Genomic DNA, 22,658 nt, shown 5'->3' on the forward strand with positions numbered 1-22,658 from the left:
CCGGTAATTGGGAAAGACGGAAGTCTTAAGCCCATGGCTAGTTTGAGGCTTTTTCTCATTTTCCTTTCTGGGTTAAGGGTTATTTTGCTCTTACGTGAGTCAATCTGCTGGTCCAAATTTGGATCATGATCACTACACTTCAGACTATTACAGTAACCAGTCGAGAAATTCTGTTCATGATTAATGCCTGCAGATGTGAACAAAGCTCTGGCAGGTAGCTGCCCCTTGTATGCATTTCTTAGGTTTTTTTTTTACGTTTCTTTGGAAGGTCCTTTTAAATTTTGACTGTAAAATCTACATGCACACAAATATCTATAAATCGTATTGTGTATTCTACAGATTAGATCCAATCATAGTGAGCTCCGCCAGTCCTGGGGTAAAACTGACGACGCTGCTTTTTGCTAAAAACACAAACTGTGCCCTGATAGGAGACAGCGATGGACAGGTTGGTGTGTACACTCTACGGAACATGCCCAGTGCTGAGGCTTCACAGGTGAGTCTATCCTAGATAGGCATGCACTGCATAGTATTGTAATAGTGGACAGAAAACTAACTATTTCATCATGCGCATTCTATGCTTAAAGGACATCCGAGGTGAAAATAAACTGATGAGATAAACAATAATATCTATCCTCCTCCTCCTAAAAATGACTTTTTAAGACATTCCACAGTTGTTTTTTTTTAATTTTAGTCTACTTTTTAAGTTAGAACGGTTTCATTGTGTTTGCTCAATGACACATTCATTGAAGTATGCCAGAGCTAAAATCTATGAACTATTGATCCTTTTTATCTCTCTCCTGCTCTCAGGAGCCAATTACTGCCAGGAAAAATGTTTTATGGCTGTAATTCCTCATGAGTGACGGTTATGCTATAGTCCGACCCAGTCCCGATTCAGACAGGAACTGTCTGACTTCCCAGGTGGCCTGCCTCCCTATGGCCCCCGCATGGTTCAGCTGCCTTGCAATATCTCATCTGTTGCTGCGGCGGCTCCATCTCGGCCTCCATCTTCAGCCCCATTGTTTGCGTCTTCTCCCTCCGGCGCATGTTATATGTAAATAATTATTTCCGGCATAGGGAGAGGCAGGCAACGGGGCTGAAGATGGAGACCGGACGGAGCCACCGGGGCAGTTGAGATCATTGCTAAATTTTCACTCGAAACAATCAAGTGAATGAATGACCGTTTTGGAAATATGTACGCAGCTTAATCAGCACAAGCATAAATACTTTAACGGGTTTCCATTGGCGCATGTATGGTTAAGGTGCGTTCACATGTACGAGTACAGCCGCATGCTGGGATTGGGACTTGATTCCTAAGGCAGCAGTTTGAGGCGATGTTCTGTAGAGAAGTGTTGCTAGCCTAGAGACTAACAACTGATACTGTTGCTACGGAGAAGGGATGAGGGACAACACGTGGTGCATGATGAAGTTTGAAAGGAGGCAAACAATTCCCTCAGCCTGCACTCAGCTCACATGATCCGGATCTCTTGGCGACTGGCTCTAGCATGTGTACCAGGCTTTTTCTTTAATGTTTGTACTGTTATTTTAAGTGTACCTGAAGTGAACCTCTGGTCAAAAATCAGATACTTGCCTAAGATGGCGTCCCATTTTCTCCTCGCCCCCCATCGCCACTCGCCGGGACCCTCTGGAAGATCTAGGCTGCGCTTCTCTTACTGTCATGCAGGAGTGGCTACAACTTACTGCTCAGGTGCAGGATCAGTACATGCATGAACAGGAGTGCGTCACAGATCTCAAATTCCACAAGCTCTTGTCAGATTTTTTTTTTTTTTTTGTGGGCCCACAAGCGGCAACAGTGGTCCAGGACGGTGTGGGCAGCCTCTGCAAGGTCAAGAGCCTTCCCTCTTCTTAGGTAAGTATCTTTTTTTTTTTAAATTATTATTTATTTATTTTTTATTTTTTTGCCCTTAGCTGTGCTTTAAAGTGACCCTGAGATGGAGATCCACCAATAAAATATACATACCTGGGGCTTCCTCCAGCCCCCTCTGGCCTGATTGCTCCCACATCGTCCTCTTCTCCCTCCCCATTCTTCCTTAATTGGCCCCTGAAAGTTCTCCGATCTGGGTCCAACTGCACATGCCCGGCTGCGAGCACGCTTCCGCCACATTCACATCGCCTGGAGTGTCCTGCGCCTGCACAGTACTACTGCACAGACACAGAACGCTCTCGGAGATGGGAACGCACCTGGCTGGACTGCGCATGGACCGACTAACCCCGACTGAAGGATTTTCCAGGACCAGTACCGGAGGGACTGAGAGGGAGAAGATGACGTGGGAGCGATCAGGCTGGAGGAAGCCCCAGGTATGTATATTTTATTGGGGGATCGCGGCCTCTGATACACTTTAAGCTTAGCCTGGATGAAACATTACATGATTGCCTCCTCCTTTGTGTGTGTGTGTTTAGGAAGCAGTCAGTGAGGGGGAAATCCATGCTAGATGTTCCAGTAAGTGGTTGGCTTGTTATCTTCCTTGTAAACTCTTTAGTTATTTTGTTGCGTGTCTAATTCCAGCGTGCCATGTTCCAGGCTGTTTATCTGATTTTGCAGACAGGTGGGTTGATACCTGAGATGTCCCAGGAGCGGCTGGGAATGTAATACTCTTCTCATGTAACTAATTATTATGTCCTGAATTGGCTTCTGCCACCAGGAGCTATTCCGGCTGGTTGTTTAGGGACTTTCCGCCTGTCTGAGCCCTCGCCTGCGTGACAGCATCCTTCTGAAGGCACCTGTACATGGGCCAAGTTCTCGCCATATTTGGTCCTGCGCCTGTAAGAATAGCAATACAGGAGCCGCTATTGCTAACTTATTTTAAAAACAACATTACAGCAATTTTTTTACTTAGATAGACTGCTGAAATTGGTAGAACCTGAGTGTCCCATGACTAAACACCATAGGTCAAGTTCTTGGAGCTCTGTGGCATGTACCTTACATGACCGCTAGACAGGGCCTGTTCTAGAGTTTTTGCTGCCCCCGATTTGCAGTGATCGCACAGCACCAGAAAGTTTTCACCCTCAGTGTAGGTAGGTAGCCAGGTATAGTTGCCCGCAGTAGTGGTAGCTAGTATAATTGCCCTCAGTATAGGTAGCCAATATTGTTGCCCCTGTATAGGTAGCCAGTATATTTCCCCCCATATAGGTAGCCAGTATATTTACCCCATTAGAATTAGCTAATATGTTTGCCCCATTATATGTAGCTAGTATAGTTGCCCCCAGTATAGGTATTATAGTTTCCCCCAGTATAGCTAGTATAGTTGCCCCCATTATAGGTAGTATAGTTGCCCCAGTATAGATAGTATAGTTGCCCCAGTATAGATAGTATAGTTGCCCCAGAATAGGAAGTATAGTCTCCCCAGTGTCTGAACCCTCCTCCCCATGGCACCAAATGTATTACCTTCTTGATGGCCGCTTCCTACAGTTCTCATCCTGCTGCTCGCCGCTACACAGACCTCAGATCAGTCTGAGCTGCTGTACACGCACTGATAGGAGGCTGGCCGCTGTCCTGTTACAGCGGCTCAGCAGGTCTATGTAGCGGCGAGCAGCAGGATGGGGACTGTAGGAAACACCTGCCGAGAAGGTAATACATCAGCGGCCACGGGAGGGAGGCGGGCAAGATGCCGCTCCTGCGTACATGCCGCCTGAAGCAAATGCGCCACTCTGTCATAGGTGGGACGGTGTAATGTCAGATATTGCAGCCCGGAAGCAGCCTTCCTCACTGAGTATTGCGCATGCTAAGTGGGAAGTAAGACATTATTTACGTGAAATATCTCCGCTTCCGCACCACGTACACTCCCGAAATTTTCAGGGGAGGGAGGGGACCCCCAGATCTAGCTCTGTGCCGAATTGCAGCCCCCGAGCCCCGCTAGTTCCCTAGATAGGTTTGCAGCAAACCTATCTCGGGAACTAGCGGGGCTCGGGGGCTGCAATTCGGCACAGAGCTAGATCTGGGGGTCCCCTCCCTCCCCTGAAAATTTCGGGAGTGTACGTGGTGCGGAAGTGGAGATATTTAGGACGTTTTACGTGGCTGCAAAATTTAATGGGACGCAGGCTCCTACTGCACATGCGGGGCTGCACAACGTGCGGGGCTGCAATAGCTGACATTACAACGGCACTACTGCTAGAGGCCTCTAGTGTTTTTGGTGTTCTGGTAGTGAAGAGTCATGGAGGACAGCCTGGCGGTGGAATGAAGGGGCGGAAGGAAGCACGTGCTGAGAAATGAAAGTTGTGCTTGTCTCGAAATCAAACGCCGCTAGCAAAACAAGCAAAATCTTCCATTCAATGCGACCGAAGTGATACATTTTTGGCAAAAAATGATCATTGGGAATCACTTGCGGCATCAATTTCTAGCAGATATTGATGAGAAAAATTGACCAGTGTATGGCCATCTTAACCCCACGTGTGTCAGCACTTGGCACAATGCGGTTAACTGGCAGCAAAAATCACATCATATCATGTCTGAGTGTGGCCACATTGAGATGTGACTTCCTCTGCATTGCCTGTGCTGAGCCCTAACAAGTGCGCAGGAGCTGCTGACAAGGCCTGAGGGCTCTTTCACATTAGACAACGCGGTGGGCTGAGGCAATCAATCAATTAATAAGTTGCTCTCAGTTATAACTGAAAGAACAACTGCTTTTTAAAGTAATGCCCATGTTTTCCTATGGCACCTTTCACACTTAACGCGTTTTAACTGAAATCTTTTCCACAATGCACTGCTATGGAAAAACGCGTACTAATGAGTACCATTGCGTACTAACGCACACCAACTGATTAAGTGTAAATGGGCGCTAAGGTCCCATTTACACTTAATCAGTTGGTATGCGTTAGTGTGCGTTCGTGCACAATGGTACGCGTTTTTTCCACAGCAGTGCATTGGGAAGAAGATTTCAGTTAAAACCCGTTAAAGAGGAACTCCAGTGAAAATAATGTAGTAAAAAAAGTGCTTCATTTTTACCATAATTATGTATAAATGATTTAGTCAGTGTTTGCTCATTGTAAAATCTTTCCTCTCCCCAATTTACATACTGACATTTATTACATGGTGACATTTTTACTGTGGACAGGTTATGTAGCTGCTCCTAGCTGTTTTGGCTGTTAGAGACAGCTGTAAACAGCTAATTCCTGTCTGTGAACATTGTTACATTGTGGCAGTTTGCCCAGGGTACCGCGGTACTCAGAGCTTCTTGCGGGAGGGGTTTCAGCACAAAATCAGTCATACAGCGCCCCCTGATGGTCTGTTTGTGAAAAGCATTATATTTCTCATGTAAAAGGGGGTATCAGCTACTGATTGGGATAAAGTTCAATTCTAGGTTGGCGTTTCTCTTTAAGTGTGAACTGTGCCATAGGAAAACATGGGCATTACTGTACTTTGAGAATTCGTTTTCTTTCAGTTATAACTGAGAGCAACTGTTTAAGTGTAAAAGGGGCCTCAGTGTCAAGACATGGAGTGCATCAGGCGACAAATCACTCTAATTGAATCTGATTAGAGAGAGATCTGTCAGCTGGCCATACACCGCAGGCTGATTACTGATCGACTTCAACATGATATCTTTCAGGAATTGGCCAAGCCTGCCACATGCGCTGCCTCGCCGCTGTGCCCTAGTGTATTCATGTACATGTATGCTGTGTGCATGCGTGGGTTTATACATTACCTGTCCTGTGTTGCGGTTCCCATCCGTCTTCAGAATCCGCCTCTTCCACCAGCATGCGTGACGTCACACACACGTCAGCGTGCTATGTGCAGGCGGCGTGTATGCGGCTATGTAAGAAAGGCGGATTCAGAAGACGGATGGGAACCGTGACATATAACAGGTAATGTATAAACTCACACATGTACACACACATTATACATTGGGGACGCCGCATCGGAGGTATTGTCACGTTCGTCGCTCGCCCCGATATCGCTCGCCGTTTCCTCCACGCACCTCATTGAGCAAGTCGGCCCTACATCTTGCAGCATGTCTGCTCGATTCATGCTACCAGTTTTCAGCCTGAAATGGGTTGCGGCGTTGATCAGGCATGCACTTGGCGGCACCAATTTTCATTTGATTCGATTATAATAATCAGATGGTCGATCACCCACCAAGTCACCTGATTTAGGGCCCATTCACACTGACAATCGCAAAACGCTAGCGCTAGTATTTTGTGCAAATGATTTTACCTCAATTAAAGTGGTGAAATCTCTGTACAATCGCGATTTTTGAATGATTGCGATTAGCGCTTTTTAAGCAGTGTGTCGCAATCGCTCTAGAATTGCGGTCAAATGCTGCATGCACCGCGTTTTGCGATTGCCGCTAATCGCAAATAGAGATGCTGGCGAACAGTTCAAGGCTGTGCTGGCCCGGTACTGCGTATCCTTGATCGCATGCCTGTTGCCGGGCACTCTCTGCGCATGAGCGTGACATCACTAATGAAGTCACGCACATGTGCAGAAAGTGCCCTGCAACAGGCACGCGATCAAGGATGTGCACTGCCAGGCCACACAGCCGTACTACTCCGGGTCATAGTGGCCCGGAGTAGTACAGTGTGAGGGGTTCGCCGACATCTCTAATCGTGAATCACCTGCAATCGGCAGCAATCACGGCAGTGAGTTAGTATTGCACTAGCACTTTGGCAGTTAGCGGGAATCGCCTGCTAATCGCCCCAGTGTGAATAAGCCCTTATGGTCACCTTAAAGAGAATGTCTGAGGTTATTAAAAAACAAAAATCTACTTACCATGGGCTTCCTCCAGCCCCTTGCAGCCATCCTGTGCCCTCCCCGCAGCTCTGATCCCCGGCAGTGGCCCGGGGTCCCCTCCGGTACAAGAGGCCTATTTGCGATCCAGTCGCGATGACATCATCCGGACTGTACTGCGCAGGCACAGTAGCTTTGCGCTGCGCAGTACAGTCCGGATGACATCAGTGCGACTCAGTGAGCCGCATTCTAAAGCGCAAGTAGTTGCCGACCTGGCGAGGTCGGCATCTGCACCGGAGGGGACCGGGAGCCACCGGAGCTGCGACGAGGATAGGACGGCTGCCAGGGGCCTGGAGGAAGCCAGAGGTAAGTAGATTTTAGTTTTTTAATCCCCTCGGACCTTCCCTTTAATTAAGCTTTGTGCTGCTGCTAACTGAGAAAGGAGCTCTACTTTCTCATCATATCTCTTTATATGAGCAAATACAGTTGTCCTCTATATTTAGATTTCTTGTTGCGGTCTACTTTTACAGTGTTATTTGAAGAAAGATATAGAAGAGTACAATCCCCCCTATAAAATATTACCAATTGTATTCAGAATATAATTCAAAACTGAAAAGCGTTTGGATCTGCTTTGCTTGCGAAAGAAGCTACAATAATGGATTTTATCCATAAGGGCAACGCGGGTTTGTTTAAATACAATGCAGGTCGCTCATAAATTCCTGGCTTGCTAATCCATTCCCATAAATATTTTATTTCCCGTTGTGTTTTCTGCTCATTTTACTGCGTTTATAGGCAGTTCAGCCTCTTCCCTCCTGCAAACCCCCCCCTTGTGAAATGTGACTCAGAGTCTAAGTGCTTTTTTTATGGAGAACGTCACCCTTTATGACAAGAGGCCCCAGCCATTCCAATTATCTGAGGACGTCTTCCCATAATTCATTGTGTCTGCCCTCAGCCCGGCCTGCTGTACTCTAACAAGGTTGTGTCTTCTCTTCTTCCAGGTGAACGCACTGTCCGATCTCATCGAAGCAACGCTGGCAAGTCAGCTGTGAATTATGGGGCCCTAATGAGCCGTTCTGGTGGTGATATGCCGTGATGGTGACACGGTGGAATAATAAAGGCACTTTGTACATACCACATGCTGTGTGTTTTACATTATTTCTACACAGGAGCTTATTTATATACCTCTGTGAGATAATTACTTAAAGAGACACTGTAAAGTTAAAAAAGTCCCCTGGGGGGTACTTACCTCGGGACGGGGAAGCCTCCGGGTCCTATCGAGGCATCCCCCGTTCTCCTCCGTCCCATGGTGGCAGCGCTGGCTCCCCCGAAACCACAGCAGACAAGGGATGTCGGCTGTGGCACAGGCACAGTAGCGCCTGCAATATTTACCTTCCCTGACTCCAGTGCAGGTACAGTAGCAGCTTCCCGATGGGCTCAGGCAGAGGTCAGTACTTCCCAGGGAACGTTTTTAACTCTACAGATTCTATTTAAAGGAACATTTAAAATTCATGTAAACACATACACATAAGTATGTTTCTTCCAAAGTAAAATGAGCTATAAATTACTTTTCTCCTGTGTTGCTATCACTTATAGTATGTACCGGTAGTAGAAATATGTTGGGTTTTTGACTACTCCATCTCTTCATGGGGGATTTTCAGTATTAATATATTAATATTATATACAAAAGCACCTCCTGGAAAGGATCCATAAAAAGATGCCACCCAGCTTCCCTACTCTATGTACACTATTTTGGCAGCTGGGCTGAGCAACGTCCGTTCGCTAAGTATTTTTGAAAATAAAGAAGACCTCACATGAGGAAATGGGTTATATGTGTCCATCAAATAGTGTACTGTGTCATGGCTGTGAAAGAGACCACACATTGTAAAGGTGTCTATACATCAGGTGATTTTATGGGCTGATCAAGCTTCCTATTCGATAATTTTATCGCATTAGAGGGAAATGTGCTGCAACATGTCTGCCCGATGGAGGTTTTTATTGATTTTAGACTGAACATGGTCGAAAGGATCGATTGGACATGCTGGAAAATCTGGAAAGCAAGTGGTTGATCATGTGTGTGACCGTAATGGCATTCAATATCACAACGACCGACATACCCCCAACCCTGTCCCCCCATGCCCATGTGCTTAAAGTGTACTGGAGATGCATGCATGTGCAGAAGAGCCGACTGGCGCGACTGAGCCAGTTTACCGGGACTGATTGTGGCTGAACAGAGGCACCCGGGAGGACAGCGAGGGATGCATGCTGTGCTTATGGGGCTGGAAGAAGCCCTGGGTAAGTATCAAATCTTTTTACATTCACGCCTCTGGTTTCACTGTCATGTTGGCGGTCACCACGTGTGCCTGTACCATGTGGCACCAGGCGCCAGGGACATCATAGCAAGCTCTAGCTATGACTAAGGAGCAAGTGTGAGGCTCCGATACGCGTGAGCTAATATGTTGTCCAGCCTATTTATGCCTAAATAAAGATCGGACTTTTATATGCCAGTGAAGCAGATCTTCCTTCTTTCTACAACATCATAACAAGCGATGGTTCCACGTAGTACAGCCCCCGGCAGCCGCATAATACACCACAATGTAAATTGTGGCTATACGACACCCAGGTGAGGGATTAGAGGGAGAGTCAGTGTGAGAATGGGCATCACCTGGCGCCCAGGGGGCGCTCCAATATGTATACAGCAAGGACCCCTTTATCAGGGAGGATGCAGCCAAGCAATATTAGGCTCCAGTGGGAGTACTGAAGGGATGTGCTGAGTTTTACAACCACTAACTAGTTATCAGTAAAGCTTCATACACATGGGCTACAGTTGTTGCTGTTGCTAGCACACAGGAGACGTGTGCGCAACAGCTCGGCGACAACTCCGCCTGAGCGACAGCTGTCTACACGTCTCTGCCCAGTAGGCAGAGATGCGGCGGAAGCTGTCGCCGAAAGTTTCGTCCCCCCACTGGAAGCTCCCTTCCGGCTGTGGGTAGCTGTCGCTAGTCCACACATACACACGCAGTACGCGTGGCGGACTAGCGACAGTTGCGGAGACAGAAGTTGCCGGCGATTGAACTTTTCAAATCGCACGGCAACCACTGCCTCTGGCGACAGTTCGGGGTGCGCGCCTCATACACATGGGGCAACTGTCGCCCAGACATGCGCATGCCACGTGTTTGTGGTGACAGTTGTGCCCCGTGTGTATGAGCCTTTAGAGTTACACCACTAGTAGGACTGCAGAGAAAGTGTCAGTGACCGCTCTGGATTCTTAAACCTTGCAGTAAGAAAAGGGGAACACAGCCTTGTTATAAGTGGGGCTGTGCATATACGTTTATCGCATCATGTTACATGTCACTACAGCCTTTTCTTTTCTTTCTTTTTTTAAATAACACAACATTGTACCTATCGTCTATAAATATTTTTGAGAATAGGCCGCTTTATCATCGCGTCTTCACTCCGGGCCCTCTACTCTGCTTCTGCCACTTTCTAAGTGAAGGCCCCCTCCAGATTGACCCTCCACTGTCTGGCACAGCTCATGAGTCTTTGCAGAAGTTTTCTGCATACTCTTTAAATGCACCACCACGGCCGCACTCCTTTTTGGCCTGCGGAATCACTCGAGTTCCCGGCTGCTGCAGCATGACTGGGGTCTCCTCTCCAAAACTTGCTCCAGACTGGTCCTGCACACCTAAAACAGACAGTGACGGTTCCCAACAAGCAAGGCTGGATTTATACATTTTGTGCCCCTAGGCCAGGTATTGTTGTTGCACCCCTTTTATCTGCAGCAGCTCCCCTCCCATTCCATGTGCAGCCCCCTCTCCCAAGTGTATCATCCATGTACTGTAGCTCTTCATGTACAGCTCCCTAGTGCATCAGTTTCCCCTATACATGTGTTGCTCCCCATTTGCAGCCTCCTCTTTCATATGTAGCAACACCTCTTTCATGTTTAGGGGCCTCCTTGGGCTGCAGCCGCCCAAAGCCTGGGCTTTTGGGGCCTTTTCAGAAATCCGGCCCTGCCAACGACCTCTCAAGCTGGACATTCGACTTCCAGCACCCCAAATCACCACTGAAAGAGGTACAGGTCTCTTTTCTGAGTTGTCTCACTGCCAAAGTTTTGATGCCCCAACTGCCTTGACACTGTCTTATCTCTTTAATTCACTCCAATAGATATCTGCCATACTTTGCTGATCGTGGGATGTTAAATTTCGTATAGGAAGATGGCCTCTTTTCCTTCATTTATTTTTTATTGAGAAATATTGATTTGTATGGCAGCAGCATCTTTTGTAGTACTGTTAAATGGTGTAAACATGAACAGTAGAGGTAGTTAGCTTTGTACTACTCTGTGCATTCCAAAGCTAATGCAGGCTCACTCTTGAACTGAAAGGTTAGGTGCTCCATTTTGTTACATTGGCTTATATTCGGGTCAATCATTTTTCCTGTTTTTTAAGGTAAATATTGGTGGGGGGCTTATGCTCGAGTATAAACGGTAAGTAGCTAAGAGCTGTACAGCTTTGTTCCCTGAGGGTTCTCCAATTATAGTTGCTTTTTGTTGAAGAGGACGTGTAAATCCATGAAGTAGAGATCCCCACATGGAGATTATGAAAATGCTACGCTCTGTAGTCTCTGCTGTGTGTAGATCCAGCCAACCTTGACTTCTGGACAGGCTACATCTCAACACTATGAGCATCGCTCTGTGACTAGCATGGTCTGTAGCCGTCAGACAATGAAGTTTGTCTGAGAAAACAAAACATTTGTCCATGTATCCAGGTGGATGTTTTCCCAATGAGATCTGTTACCTGAGAAAAAGCCATAAACTGCAAATCCTTTTATGATACATAATGATATTTGTGTGTGATGAGATTAAACTGCCGTAATAGAAAAGCTGAAGACCTCTTGCAGCTCACAACAAAACAGCATCGGTCAAACACGAAAACATGAAAGCCTTTGTCTCTGGATTCCAACTCAGAAACATCTTACTTGTAGAGGGTTTTGTTTCTTTTAATTTCCTGGATATCAGAACATTAGAGAAAACCAATGCATACTTTTATTTTGTAACAGATCGGACCCTGTGTCGTAATATAAAGTACCGGTAGTCATTTTCTAGAAAATGTGTAAATCATGTTTCGTGAGGAAGAAACTCAACTTACCTGTTCTGAGAGTTTTTCAAAGTGTATTTGAGATGGGAGAATAAAAAAAAATGTATACATACCTGGGGCTCCCTTTAGGCCAATCGCTCCCTTGCTGACTTACTAGGCTGCCTCGCATCACCGTTAGGCGGCCCGGTAATTCACCTGTTGGCACAGGTGCAGTCTGGTTATACGTGCTCTCCTGGCTAAGCATGACCTCAGCAATGTGCCAGGCCGCCCTGCGCAGGATCAGAGCACTTTGGGTAGACGGCAAGGGAGCGGTCATCCTGAGGGGGCTGAGGGAGTCCCAGGTAATGTATACATTTTTTTTTTATTCCCCCCATCTCAGGTTCTCTTTAGGATTTAAAATACCATCATTGCCATTGGAGCAGCTGTGTAATCCTTCTGTAGCACCTAGATTTTATTTTCAGGCACAATGGGCTTGATGCACAAAACTGCAGAAATATCACCGTGCACACACAGCACACTCTAATATTGCCCTTACTACTGTGAGTTACTCTATTAGCACAACTCACGGTACTTGAGTAGTGCAACAGCAACTGTTAGTGATATTTTGTTACCATAGCAATATGAAACTTGGTTCCAGGAGTACCCACAACAAGGCTCAGGTTTAAGGTGTGTGCCCAGATCCTCACCCCTGTACCAAGGGGTCACAGTCCAGGGTTCAAGCAAAGGATCGGCACCACACCAAGTATTATTAGCTCTGAAACTTTATTATATAATAAAAGTGACAGGCAACGATAGCCCGCTGTTTCGGCCTATATGGCCTTTCTCAAGTTGCCACAAGTCAAATGCATTAAATGTAAAAATGCTTCCTTTAAAAAAAATTTTGAAAATGTATTTCTTTGGAGAAAACTCAGGAGAAAAAGTTAATTGCATATGAGTCAGATTAAAAAATATATATATATTTATTATGGCAATGACTAAAACAATATACAGTACAAAAATAACATGATTAAGTAGTTTTCATTTTGTACGATGCAAAGTGTGACCATGAAATTCAACAATGTCTGAGGGTTGTCCAAAAAGTAACAGTCGTTTTCTTTGTTAGGGAAATTTTTTTTTTAAGCATAAATAAAGAAAAGAAAACACAAATCTGCCAGCATACAATGCGGAAACATCAGATAAATGTAAACCGGTATAGGTTATACATAAAATGCCTGGATGGCAGGTTGTCCAGGTAAAAGGAAGGAGCAACCACCAAGAGATTATTTATTACCAAGAGATATTTCCATTACATCGAATACAAAGTTTTTGCCAACATGTCCAATTGGATTTTTATTGAAAAAATGTGATAAGCATTCGTTTTTCTTGATCGAAAAAAAAAAATATTTTTTATACTTTCATTCGATTTGATTGTTTTGGTCAAATAAACGGGAAAATCGAATGTTTTTATTGTACCATGTATGGGCACCATTAGGCTATGATTAGACTATGACTTAGATTATGGTAAAATAACTGTAATAAAAGGGCGCGTAGTGAAGCTTAAATAAGTTTATACGATAAATACCGTTGTATATTGGTCGCCAAAAGAACACACACAAAATTTACAGTGGTAATGACAACATTAAAACATTGGTAAATATACCAATATTTTACAACTACACCTAACCCTACTCTCACATAGAACCCTCCCCCTCCTATGCCTAACCCTAAGACCGCCCTTCCTGATGCCTAACCCTAAAACCTCCCTTCCTGACACCTAACCCTAACCCCCCCCCCTTCCTGACACCTAACCCTAAACCCCGCACCTTCCTGACATCTAACCCTCAAACCCCCCTTCCTGACACCTAACCCTAAGACCCTTCCTGATGCTTAACCCTAACCCCACCCCCTTCCTGACACCTAACCCCCCCTTCCTGAAACTTAACCCTAAACACCCCCTTCCTGATGCCTAACCCTAAAACCTCACTTTCTGATGCCTAACCTTAAAAACCCCTTCCTCCACTGTAAATACCATAAATACAAAAAAAATGATACTTCTCTAAAACAAATAATTTACAAATTATATGTCTAAGAACAAATTTCAGAACTATCATTTTTAAAATGATAATTCTTGAAATGAAAAATTTTGGTTGCATGGGACATGTATCAGGTGGCCAAATTTCTGCTTTGGGTGCCCAAATAGTCCATTAGCCGCAGGTGTCCAAATTTCCTGCTTCGCCTTGCCATTGCCCATTTTTCCTTCCTCCAATTTCTTCAAAAACTGCTTGCCTGATACAGTATATCCCCCTACTTCACATGGGTCATTGTAACGAGATAATCAGTGCAATGCACTCCCCTCTTTGTCTCATGGGGATTTGGGGGTCCCAGTCAGTGGCAGAGCCTGGGGCCTCCATCTGCCATGTGCAGGGGCAAATCCAGGATTTTCAAGGGGGAATTCCTGAAAGGTCTCCCTCAGCCACGCACTATACAGTATAATAACATGATTGGATATCATGCTGGGTACACATAATGCAATTTCCCGTCCGACTGGCAGGATCTAACAATTATTTTCTAACTGTCCGATCTGCGCCCGATCCACAACGTGATCGATCAGGAGCAGTTTGGATACAGATAATAATGAGGACAGTTGACATTGCTAATGAAGGGGAAAGTGCAGCATTCACACAGCAGGGCACAGGGCTGTGCTCATACCGGACTCTGTTCAAGGGAACCTAAACTGAGAGGGATATGGATGTTTCCTTTTAAACAATATCAGTTGCCTGGCAGAGTACATTTGAAATCGGCACCGGTAGACTTGGGCGCAGGATACAGCCGGTATATGGCTGATCCTGCTTCTGCACAAGTCCGGGCCGTGTTCATTACTGTTCCCCCTCCACGCCGCCATGGATGGTAGGGAATGAAATAATTTGGCTTCCAGCTATTGCTGGAGGCCGAATTATTGTGCTTTATAAGCAACCTCGGCTCCATCTTCTGACGGCGCCGACGTTACTCACTGACAGGGGCGTAGCAATAGAGGTTGCAGAGGTAGCGACCGCATCGGGGCCCTTGAGCCAGTGGGGCCCTGAAGGGCCCTCCCTCAACTGCATTATTAGCTCTCTATTGGTCCTGTGCTCATAATAATCACTTCTATAGATACTTCGAATATTGGTAATCATTAACAAACTGTTCCCCATCCCCTTCTTGCACCTTTGACACTGTAGTTGCCATTGGTAGATTTTGGCGCGCCGTATCAATTGTTATGTATAGAGTGCTTGGGGGGCCACATGTAAAACTTGCATCGGGGCCCACAGCTCCTTAGCTACGCCACTGCTCACTGAGCGCCGCTATAGTCTATGGCGGCGCTGACTGCGCCCAAATCTAGCAGCGCCGAAAAGCACTGCTCCGGCCTGGCAGTCCTGCTGATCTCTTTGACTGCAGTGTTGGATGAATCACACACCTGAAACAAGCATGCAGCTAATCCGGTCTGACTTCAGTCAGAGCACCTGATCTGCATGCTTGTTGAGGGGCTGTGGCTAAAAGTATTAGAAAAACATGATCAACAGGAGAATCAGGCAACTGGTATTATTTTAAAAAGGAAAAATCCATATCCTTCTCAGTTTAGATTCCCTTTAGGTTCCCCAGAGCTGCTCCATGCTCTGCACACACGCTGCTGCTCCAAGCGCTGTACACACGCTGCTGCTCTAAGCACTGTACACACGCTGCTGCTCCATGCTCTGCACACACGCTGCTGCTCCATGCTCTGTACACACACTGCTGCTCCATGCTCTGTACACACGCTGCTGCTCCATGCTCTGTACACACGCTGCTGCTCCATGCTCTGTACACACACTGCTGCTCCATCCAAGGTCAACTGTAGCAGAGATACCTGCAGATATTCTGGTGTCTTATCTTGAGCCTGTCCCTAGACACTGCACCAGCCGTGGTCTGAGGGAGATTCTGGGTAGCTGTAATCTCCCTCTGGGTTTGCCTATGATGTGCACCAGTGTTTGTGTTTCTACATTTCATTCGCTTCACCCGTCTGAAGTTTTGATGTTGCAGCTGTTTGGTGTTTATCTATAGATCCTCAAAATGTGACACCTGGCTGAGATCAATCACAGGTGACGGATCATTCAGGATCTTTATTACAAGTTTCCAAGTGGTCTTTAACACCTTTTTCCACATAACACGCAGAATATTTGTAAGAGGATGAGCCGTGTGCATTGCTACAGGACAATGTTCCCATTTGGCTGTTTGCACACTACAGGTGATGGGTTTTACAGTCTCTCAGGCTGCTATAATGTGTTAAATATCATTTTAACGACTATATGACTCAAGCTGGCCAGGATATCTGAAAATCACCCACTGCAATACAGGGGATGGCTGAATTTCTTCTGCTGTTTTGAACATTATAGAATAGCAATGGCACACCTATCTCCAGCCAATGGGCAATGGAAGAGAAGAGTATAAAATGAGCAGGAGTCTTGCTTATCTGCATCTTCTCCAACAACTCCTACACACAGCCCGTTGTAGACAACAACTGTCCTCCTCCATCATGAGAGCCCTGGCTGTCTCCTGTGTCCTCCTCATCCTCCTCGTGGCTGCTGAGAACGTACGAGGAGATGGACAGTATGTCAAGCTCTGCGGCCGAGAGTTCATCAGAGCCGTCATCTACACTTGCGGAGGGTCCAGGTGGAGACGGCTCCTGCCTGAAAACCCTCAAGATGTGGCTGGTAAGTAACTTTTGCTGTGCTGGTGTAGGTGAGGTGGTGTTTGAGTGGAGTCAAAAGAGAGAGATGCTACGGTAGTACGAAGGAGCAGTGCCACATACTACCACTAGATGGTGGAGAACACTTGTATTTCAGCTATGACAGAAAAGCAATATTTGGAATAGGGATGATCAAAAAATGGACCAATCAAGTCCCACCCAGGTTTAAATTGGTTGGTCCATTTTCAAGCTGCATATATTTGCATTAAAATGTACATAATCCTGCCTGAACTCGGAAATATTTGCATCTCATTGATCCCTAATTTGGAATAAAAAGAAAAATCTGTATGATGCTCTTTTTATACCCACCAGCAGGCCTTTAAAGGATGGTTAACAGGGGCGATAAACGCAATGGTTTGCCGGCTGATGAAAGCATAGTTTAACTAGTAGCCGACCGCGTCACGCCGCTGGGCGTGGCAGCGGCAGCAGCTTCAGGACCACCTAACGCCAATCGGCATAAAGTCCTGGGGCTCTATCTTGCAGGGGATCGCACGCAGGATGCACGCGCATCTCCCGCTTGGTGGGCAGAGCAGAGCTCCACCTTCAGTCTCTGAGTGGCAATTGCCACTCGGGAGACTGTTAGACGGCAAATTACTGGTACAGCGCTGCGATCTACAGCAGCGCTTTACTGGGAGCTGTTCCCTTCTGAGGCACGGATGTGATCGGCTGTCATAGGCTGAAGCTGAAGCCTACGACAGCTGATCACGGGATTGGCTGGCAGGGGGGAGGGAGAGAGGAATTACACTAATAAGGAAAAAAAAAAACAACTTTTTAATAAAAAAAAAAAAAATACAAATAAACAAACATCTGGGGGGCAATCAGACTCCACCAACAGAAAGCGCTGTTGGTGGGGAGAAAAAGGGGGAGGATCACTTGTGTGCGGTGGCGTGTGGCCCTGCAGCTTGGCCTTAAAGCTGCAGTGGCCAATTTAATGGAAAATGGCCTGTTTAGGGGGGTTTAACACAGCGGTTCTCAAGTGGTTAAAGGAGATCTACCACCTTTTCATTCAAATAAAGTAAACTATGGTGACAGTAGTTGGCGTTGTTCATGTAAACGTCGCAGTACAGGCTTAAAACCTGATACACACTTGCAATTTTGATTGGCCAATTTTACCACTTCCATGTAGTATTAGAGCTAACCTACATAATCATAATGGCCCTTTGCGCATTATTTGGTTGCCCAGACAATTGGGTGCCAGGAGAGCCAAATGACAGCTCAACTGAAGTCCTTGGCTGCATTAAATACTATTCCCATTTCAAGTCGTAGCAACTCGGAGAAGTAATTTGAGGTCTGGCTATCGCTGGCACCTGAATTACAATGTAAATCCCGCTGTGTGGCTATAGACTGAATAACATCACATCTGTGGTGGCGCCCAGGTCAGGCTCAGCGTGGGGAAAAGTGCTTCACCTCATACTACATGGAGGTGGCAAAATTGGTCAGTGATTGGCCAATGGAAATTGGATGTGTGTATGTGCTTTAAGAGGTTCAGTTGTATTGATCAGTTGTGTGATCAGCTGACTGATAATAGTATTCTGTTGGGTGGTAATGTTGGCCAGCCATTGGTGAACAACATTGACTGCACATTGCCTGGGTGTCCTGCTGATCCACTTCTTTGAATACCTTTAGCCATAGACACTGAACAAGCATGCAGCAGATCAGATGTTTCTGACAAAAATCTGACTAGATTAGCTGCTTGCTTGTTTTAAGTGAGTGATTCGCACACTACTGACCAGAAAGATTGGCAGGATGCCAGGCAACTGGTATTTGGGTGCACACATGGCTGCACGGTGGCATAGTGGTTAGCGCTCTTGCCTTGCAGCGCTGGGTCCCTGGTTCGAATCCCAGCCAGGTCAATATCTGCAAGGAGTTTGTATGGTCTCCCCGTGTTTGCTTGAGTTTCCTCCGGGCACTCCGGTTTCCTCCCACATCCCAAAAACATACAGATGTTAATTGGCTTCCCCCTAAATTGGCCCTAGATTACAACACATACATAGACATACGACTATGGTAGGGATTAGATTGTGAGCTCCTCTGAGGGACAGATAGTGACAAGACTATATTCTCTGTACAGCGCTGCAGAAGATGTCAGCGCTATATAAATACTTAATAATAATAATGGCTGTGCGAGAAAGGTTGAGTTTTAGGTGGTGGACGGTTTTATGCATTTGCGGTTCGCATATACAAAACGCACATATTTCCATGTGTTTTTACATCGCATTTTATGCAAATCACAAGGAAGACAACAGGAAGCGGAAATACATCACAAAACATTAAAACCGCATGAAAACGCATACAAAACGTTATACATTGCATTCCCATTAACTTTCATTATGTGCGTTTTGATGCCTTTTTAAATATTATGCAACAAAACCAGCGTTAAAAAAAAAAAAAATGTATGCGGTTTTTTTCATGCGGTCCATAGTCTTGCATTAGCGGCAAAAACGCAGCATTTTTTCCACAATGCTAGCGTTTCTGCTATGTGTGTTCTCAGCCCAAGGCCGGGCCGAGGCATAGGCTGGAGAGGCTCCAGCTTTAGGGCGCAGTATAGGAGGGGGCGCACAATTCATTTAGCTGTCATTCCTAATTGTGTTTGAAGCAGAAAGAAATAAGAAAAGGGGATACATAGCAGTGACTGCAAGCCAGATAACTAGATATTAAGGTGTTGGGGAGGTTGTGGGCCCTGTGGAACCTCTTAGTCTAATAGGCTGGGGTGGCAGGGATGGAGGGGCGCACTTTGGTGTCTCAGCCTTGGGTGCTGGAGGACCTTGTCCCGCCTCTGTCTCAGCCTAATGGGAAATAAACATGGCAACCTCCATGTCTCTCATCTTGGGTTAGAATAAGGCCCTACCCCCGCGTAACTCTTTTGTTGTTGCATTGCTAAGATTAGTATATGTATTTACATTATACACATCAGTACCGTCTGCTGCAAAGATTTTCATTTCTGCTTATAAATAATTACAGTGAAATGATTACACTCATTTCCTTTATTCCAAATGTATGAGATGAGTACTGAAATGTACAATTTTTACAGTACAGGGAAACTTCTTTGCCTTTCATGCTGGTGATGACTCAATGGAAAGTGGTCCTCAGGACCACCCAGCGCAGAAGATGGACTCCCAGCTGGGCTATGAAGATCTTCAGCAGACGGGATCTTTCGAGGAAGTTTGGGAATCCCAGAAAAAAAATGATCAAGAGAGGCGGGACCTGGATGAGCTGCTGACTACTGCCTGCTGCAGGACCGGCTGCAAGAAAAAGGACCTGAGCTCTCTCTGCTAGGCTGTCAATAGTTCAAACTTCCTGTCACATGACAATGTCCAATCTCTATGACCACACCCACTTAAGCACAGGTGCTGATAATCCTGTTTCATCAATATGTTTGATGATAATGTGTAACTCCAGACCTCAGGCGCTGTCTCTGTACAGGTATCCAATAAACATGTTATTAGCTGAATACACCATTGTCCAGTCTGACTGCAAATGGGGGGATGGGGTGAAATCCCCACTTGATTAAATAGGTTCAATAACTAACTTGTACACAAGCGAATGATCTGAAAGTCAGGCAGTTGAAGTTGAATTCTTCTGCAGCTCAATCTAACGCCTGGTACACACTTTCAATTGATTGGCCAATCACTGACCAGTTTTACCACCTCCATGTACTATGAGAGCTTACCTACACAATCTGCTTATAGTATTCAATATCTGTCATCCCTCATACTACATGGGGTTGGTAAAATTGGTCAGTGATTGGCCAATCATAATTGAAACTGTGTGCTAGACTTAAAACAGTGAATAAACTATTGTTTAACTGGTTATTCTGTGATTGGACATGTTGGTGATAGTGTGTCCGAGAGAATTCACCGCCGGGAGACTTGGGCACAGGATACAGCCGGTATGGCTGATCCTGCTGCTGCACAACTTCCCGGCTGCGTTAAATACTATTCCCCCTCCAGGTCCACGTGGATAGTGGGGAATGATGTAATGCGGCTTCCAGCTACTGCTGGCGGACGAATTATAGTGTTTTTTATAAGTAACTTCAGCTCCATCTTCTGACAGCGCTGAAGTTACTCACTGTGCTATAATACTATAGCCGTAATTCATATTATGGTCTATGGTGGCGCCAGCTGCACTCAAGTCTCCTGGGCTGCAATTGCAGTGTTCGGTGATAGAGCATGTACCATGCTGACAAATGACCAATCAGTGTAAAGGTGTCCACTAACAATCCAGTTTTACTGAACGATCAACTTGCTGATCTGATTATTTAGATCGGAAATCACTGATCAGGCGCATAAATGAAATAAAAATAATAACCAACCCACCGGGAATCAATCCGAAAAATGAATTGATAATCCAAAACATAATCCAACTGTTTGTTTTCAATTGGCACCATCAACAGTATTCAATCTGATCTAATCAATCAGAAGTTTGAAGGTAAAATTGGATCATTAGGGCGGAGCAGTGCTTTTCAGCGCTGCTAGATTTGGGCGCAGCCAGCGCCGCCATAGACTATAAAGGGATTCAGTCTATAGCGGCGCTCAGTGAGTAACGTCTGCTCCGTCAGAAGTCGGAGCCGAGGTTGCTTAAAAATCATAATAAACCGGCTTCCAGCAATCGCTGGAAGCCGAATTATTTCATTCCCCCACTATCCATGGCTGCCTGGAGGGGGAATAGTAATTAATTCGGCCCGGACTTGTGCAGAAGCAGGATCAGCCATATACCGCTGTATCCTGCGCCCAAGTCTACCGGCGCCGATTTCAAATGTACTCCATTAGGGGGCATCGTGAGGTGTAGAAAAACACAACCTGTGGGAAGCTGCATGGAACTAAAGATTGGTCGGAAAACCCAATAATATACACATTTATAATAACTTAGCATCCCCACCTGATCAATCATACATCGAGAAATAAACCAGTATGGTCATTTGCCTTAAAAGTTAAGCCCGACACACACATACAATTTTGATTGGCCAATTTTACCATTTCCAAGTAGTATGAGAGCTTACCTACATAATCAGTTCATAGTATTCACAATCCGTTGACCCTACAACAGCTTTTATTTTGTTATCCTATGTGTGTGTTCTCACTAAAGTAATGGGATTTTGTAAGAATTGCCCATAGCATTACATTAGCAAGAACTTTGCAAAACCACTAGCGCTTAAAAAGCTCTTGTAGAGTGAATCAGCCCTTATACTACATGGAGGTGATAAAATTGGGGAGTGATTGGCCAATCAAAATTGTGTGTATGCACCCTTAATGGGGGACTCTATTTCATGATCATTGGTGTTGTAATTAAAGTCATACATGTCACCAGCCTTGTATTGTAATTACAGTAGAATCTCAGTTATCCAGCACTGACGGGGATCGACTGATGACGGATAAGTTGCTTTCTGGTTGATTGATGCAAGTTCAGGCTCTAAGGCTAAGGCCGGGGGCAGACTTTGCAGAATTGCATGCGTTTTTAAGGAGTGCAGAGAACGCACATTAAGGCCGGTGTCACACTACGAATTGGCGTTAGCGGTGTGGAGCATACGACACACCGCATCGTCAAAAACAGGCCTTCAAGGAATTCCGTGTACTAACTACAGGGAATACTGCGTTAGTACACGGTATTCTCTGTGTGGCATTTGGCCAAGCAGGAAGTGACAAGCGCTTAAAAAAATAGACTTCTGCGCATGCGGGTGCAATGTTAGGCCTGGATGCAGGTACCTGGTGTCATGTGATTACTGGGTGCCAACTATGGGGGAAAGGAGTGTGAGTGGATGTTGGGAGAAGTAGAGATCAGAAGATGTCAGTGTGGGTGCTGCAGGAAGGGGAAGTAATTGGGGGTGCTGGGGGAGGGAGAGGTCAGTTTAGGTGCTGAGGAAGGTCACTATGGGTGCTGCAGGGGACAAGAAGGGTGCCATTGGGGGAGGGAGAGGTCAGTGTGCGTGCTAGGGAGGCAGGATCACTGCAGTGCTAATGCTGGGGAGGAAGAGGTCAGTATGGGTCCTAGGTGAAGGAAGAGTTTACTGTGGTTGCAGGGGTAAGGGACAGATCACTGTGAATGCTGGGGGGAGGTCACTGCTGTCAGGGAGACACCATCTTACCTGCTCCCACACAGCTGCAAGTGTGGTTACACTAGGAATTCTGTACAGGACCTCTTTACTCCAAAG

The 22,658-nt window shown here is 45.9% G+C and overlaps 2 protein-coding genes across 3 annotated transcripts in view; both read left to right on the top strand.

Annotated features, from left to right (window-relative positions):
* DNAI4 (dynein axonemal intermediate chain 4) overlaps positions 1–7,813 on the top strand; it is a 56,587-nt gene extending 48,774 nt beyond the window's left edge. For both annotated transcript variants that reach the window (XM_068239272.1, XM_068239273.1), the window contains exons 16-17: positions 340–493; positions 7,678–7,813. In XM_068239272.1, the coding sequence (XP_068095373.1) occupies positions 340–493; positions 7,678–7,728 (205 nt within the window). In that variant the 3' untranslated portion in view covers positions 7,729–7,813. The remainder of the gene's footprint in view (positions 1–339; positions 494–7,677) is intronic.
* Positions 7,814–16,253: 8,440 nt separating this feature from the next.
* On the top strand, positions 16,254–19,961 carry INSL5 (insulin like 5). The gene is made up of 2 exons (XM_068242482.1): positions 16,254–16,475; positions 19,542–19,961. The coding sequence occupies exons 1-2, from the start codon at positions 16,298–16,300 to the stop codon at positions 19,784–19,786; spliced, it is 423 nt and encodes a 140-aa protein (XP_068098583.1). The 5' UTR covers positions 16,254–16,297; the 3' UTR covers positions 19,787–19,961.
* The last annotated feature ends 2,697 nt before the right edge of the window (positions 19,962–22,658 follow it).

Source organism: Hyperolius riggenbachi, chromosome 6 (assembly GCF_040937935.1).
Source record: "Hyperolius riggenbachi isolate aHypRig1 chromosome 6, aHypRig1.pri, whole genome shotgun sequence".
Taxonomy (NCBI): Eukaryota; Metazoa; Chordata; class Amphibia; order Anura; family Hyperoliidae; genus Hyperolius; species Hyperolius riggenbachi.

Excerpts from the sequence above, each read along its gene's own strand:
- INSL5 (XM_068242482.1), top strand. The coding sequence starts at position 16,298 with ATGAGAGCCCTGGCTGTCTCCTGTGTCCTCCTCATCCTCCTCGTGGCT. Across the intron at positions 16,476-19,541 it reads AAACCCTCAAGATGTGGCTG|TACAGGGAAACTTCTTTGCC; the intron begins GTAAGTAACTTT and ends CAATTTTTACAG.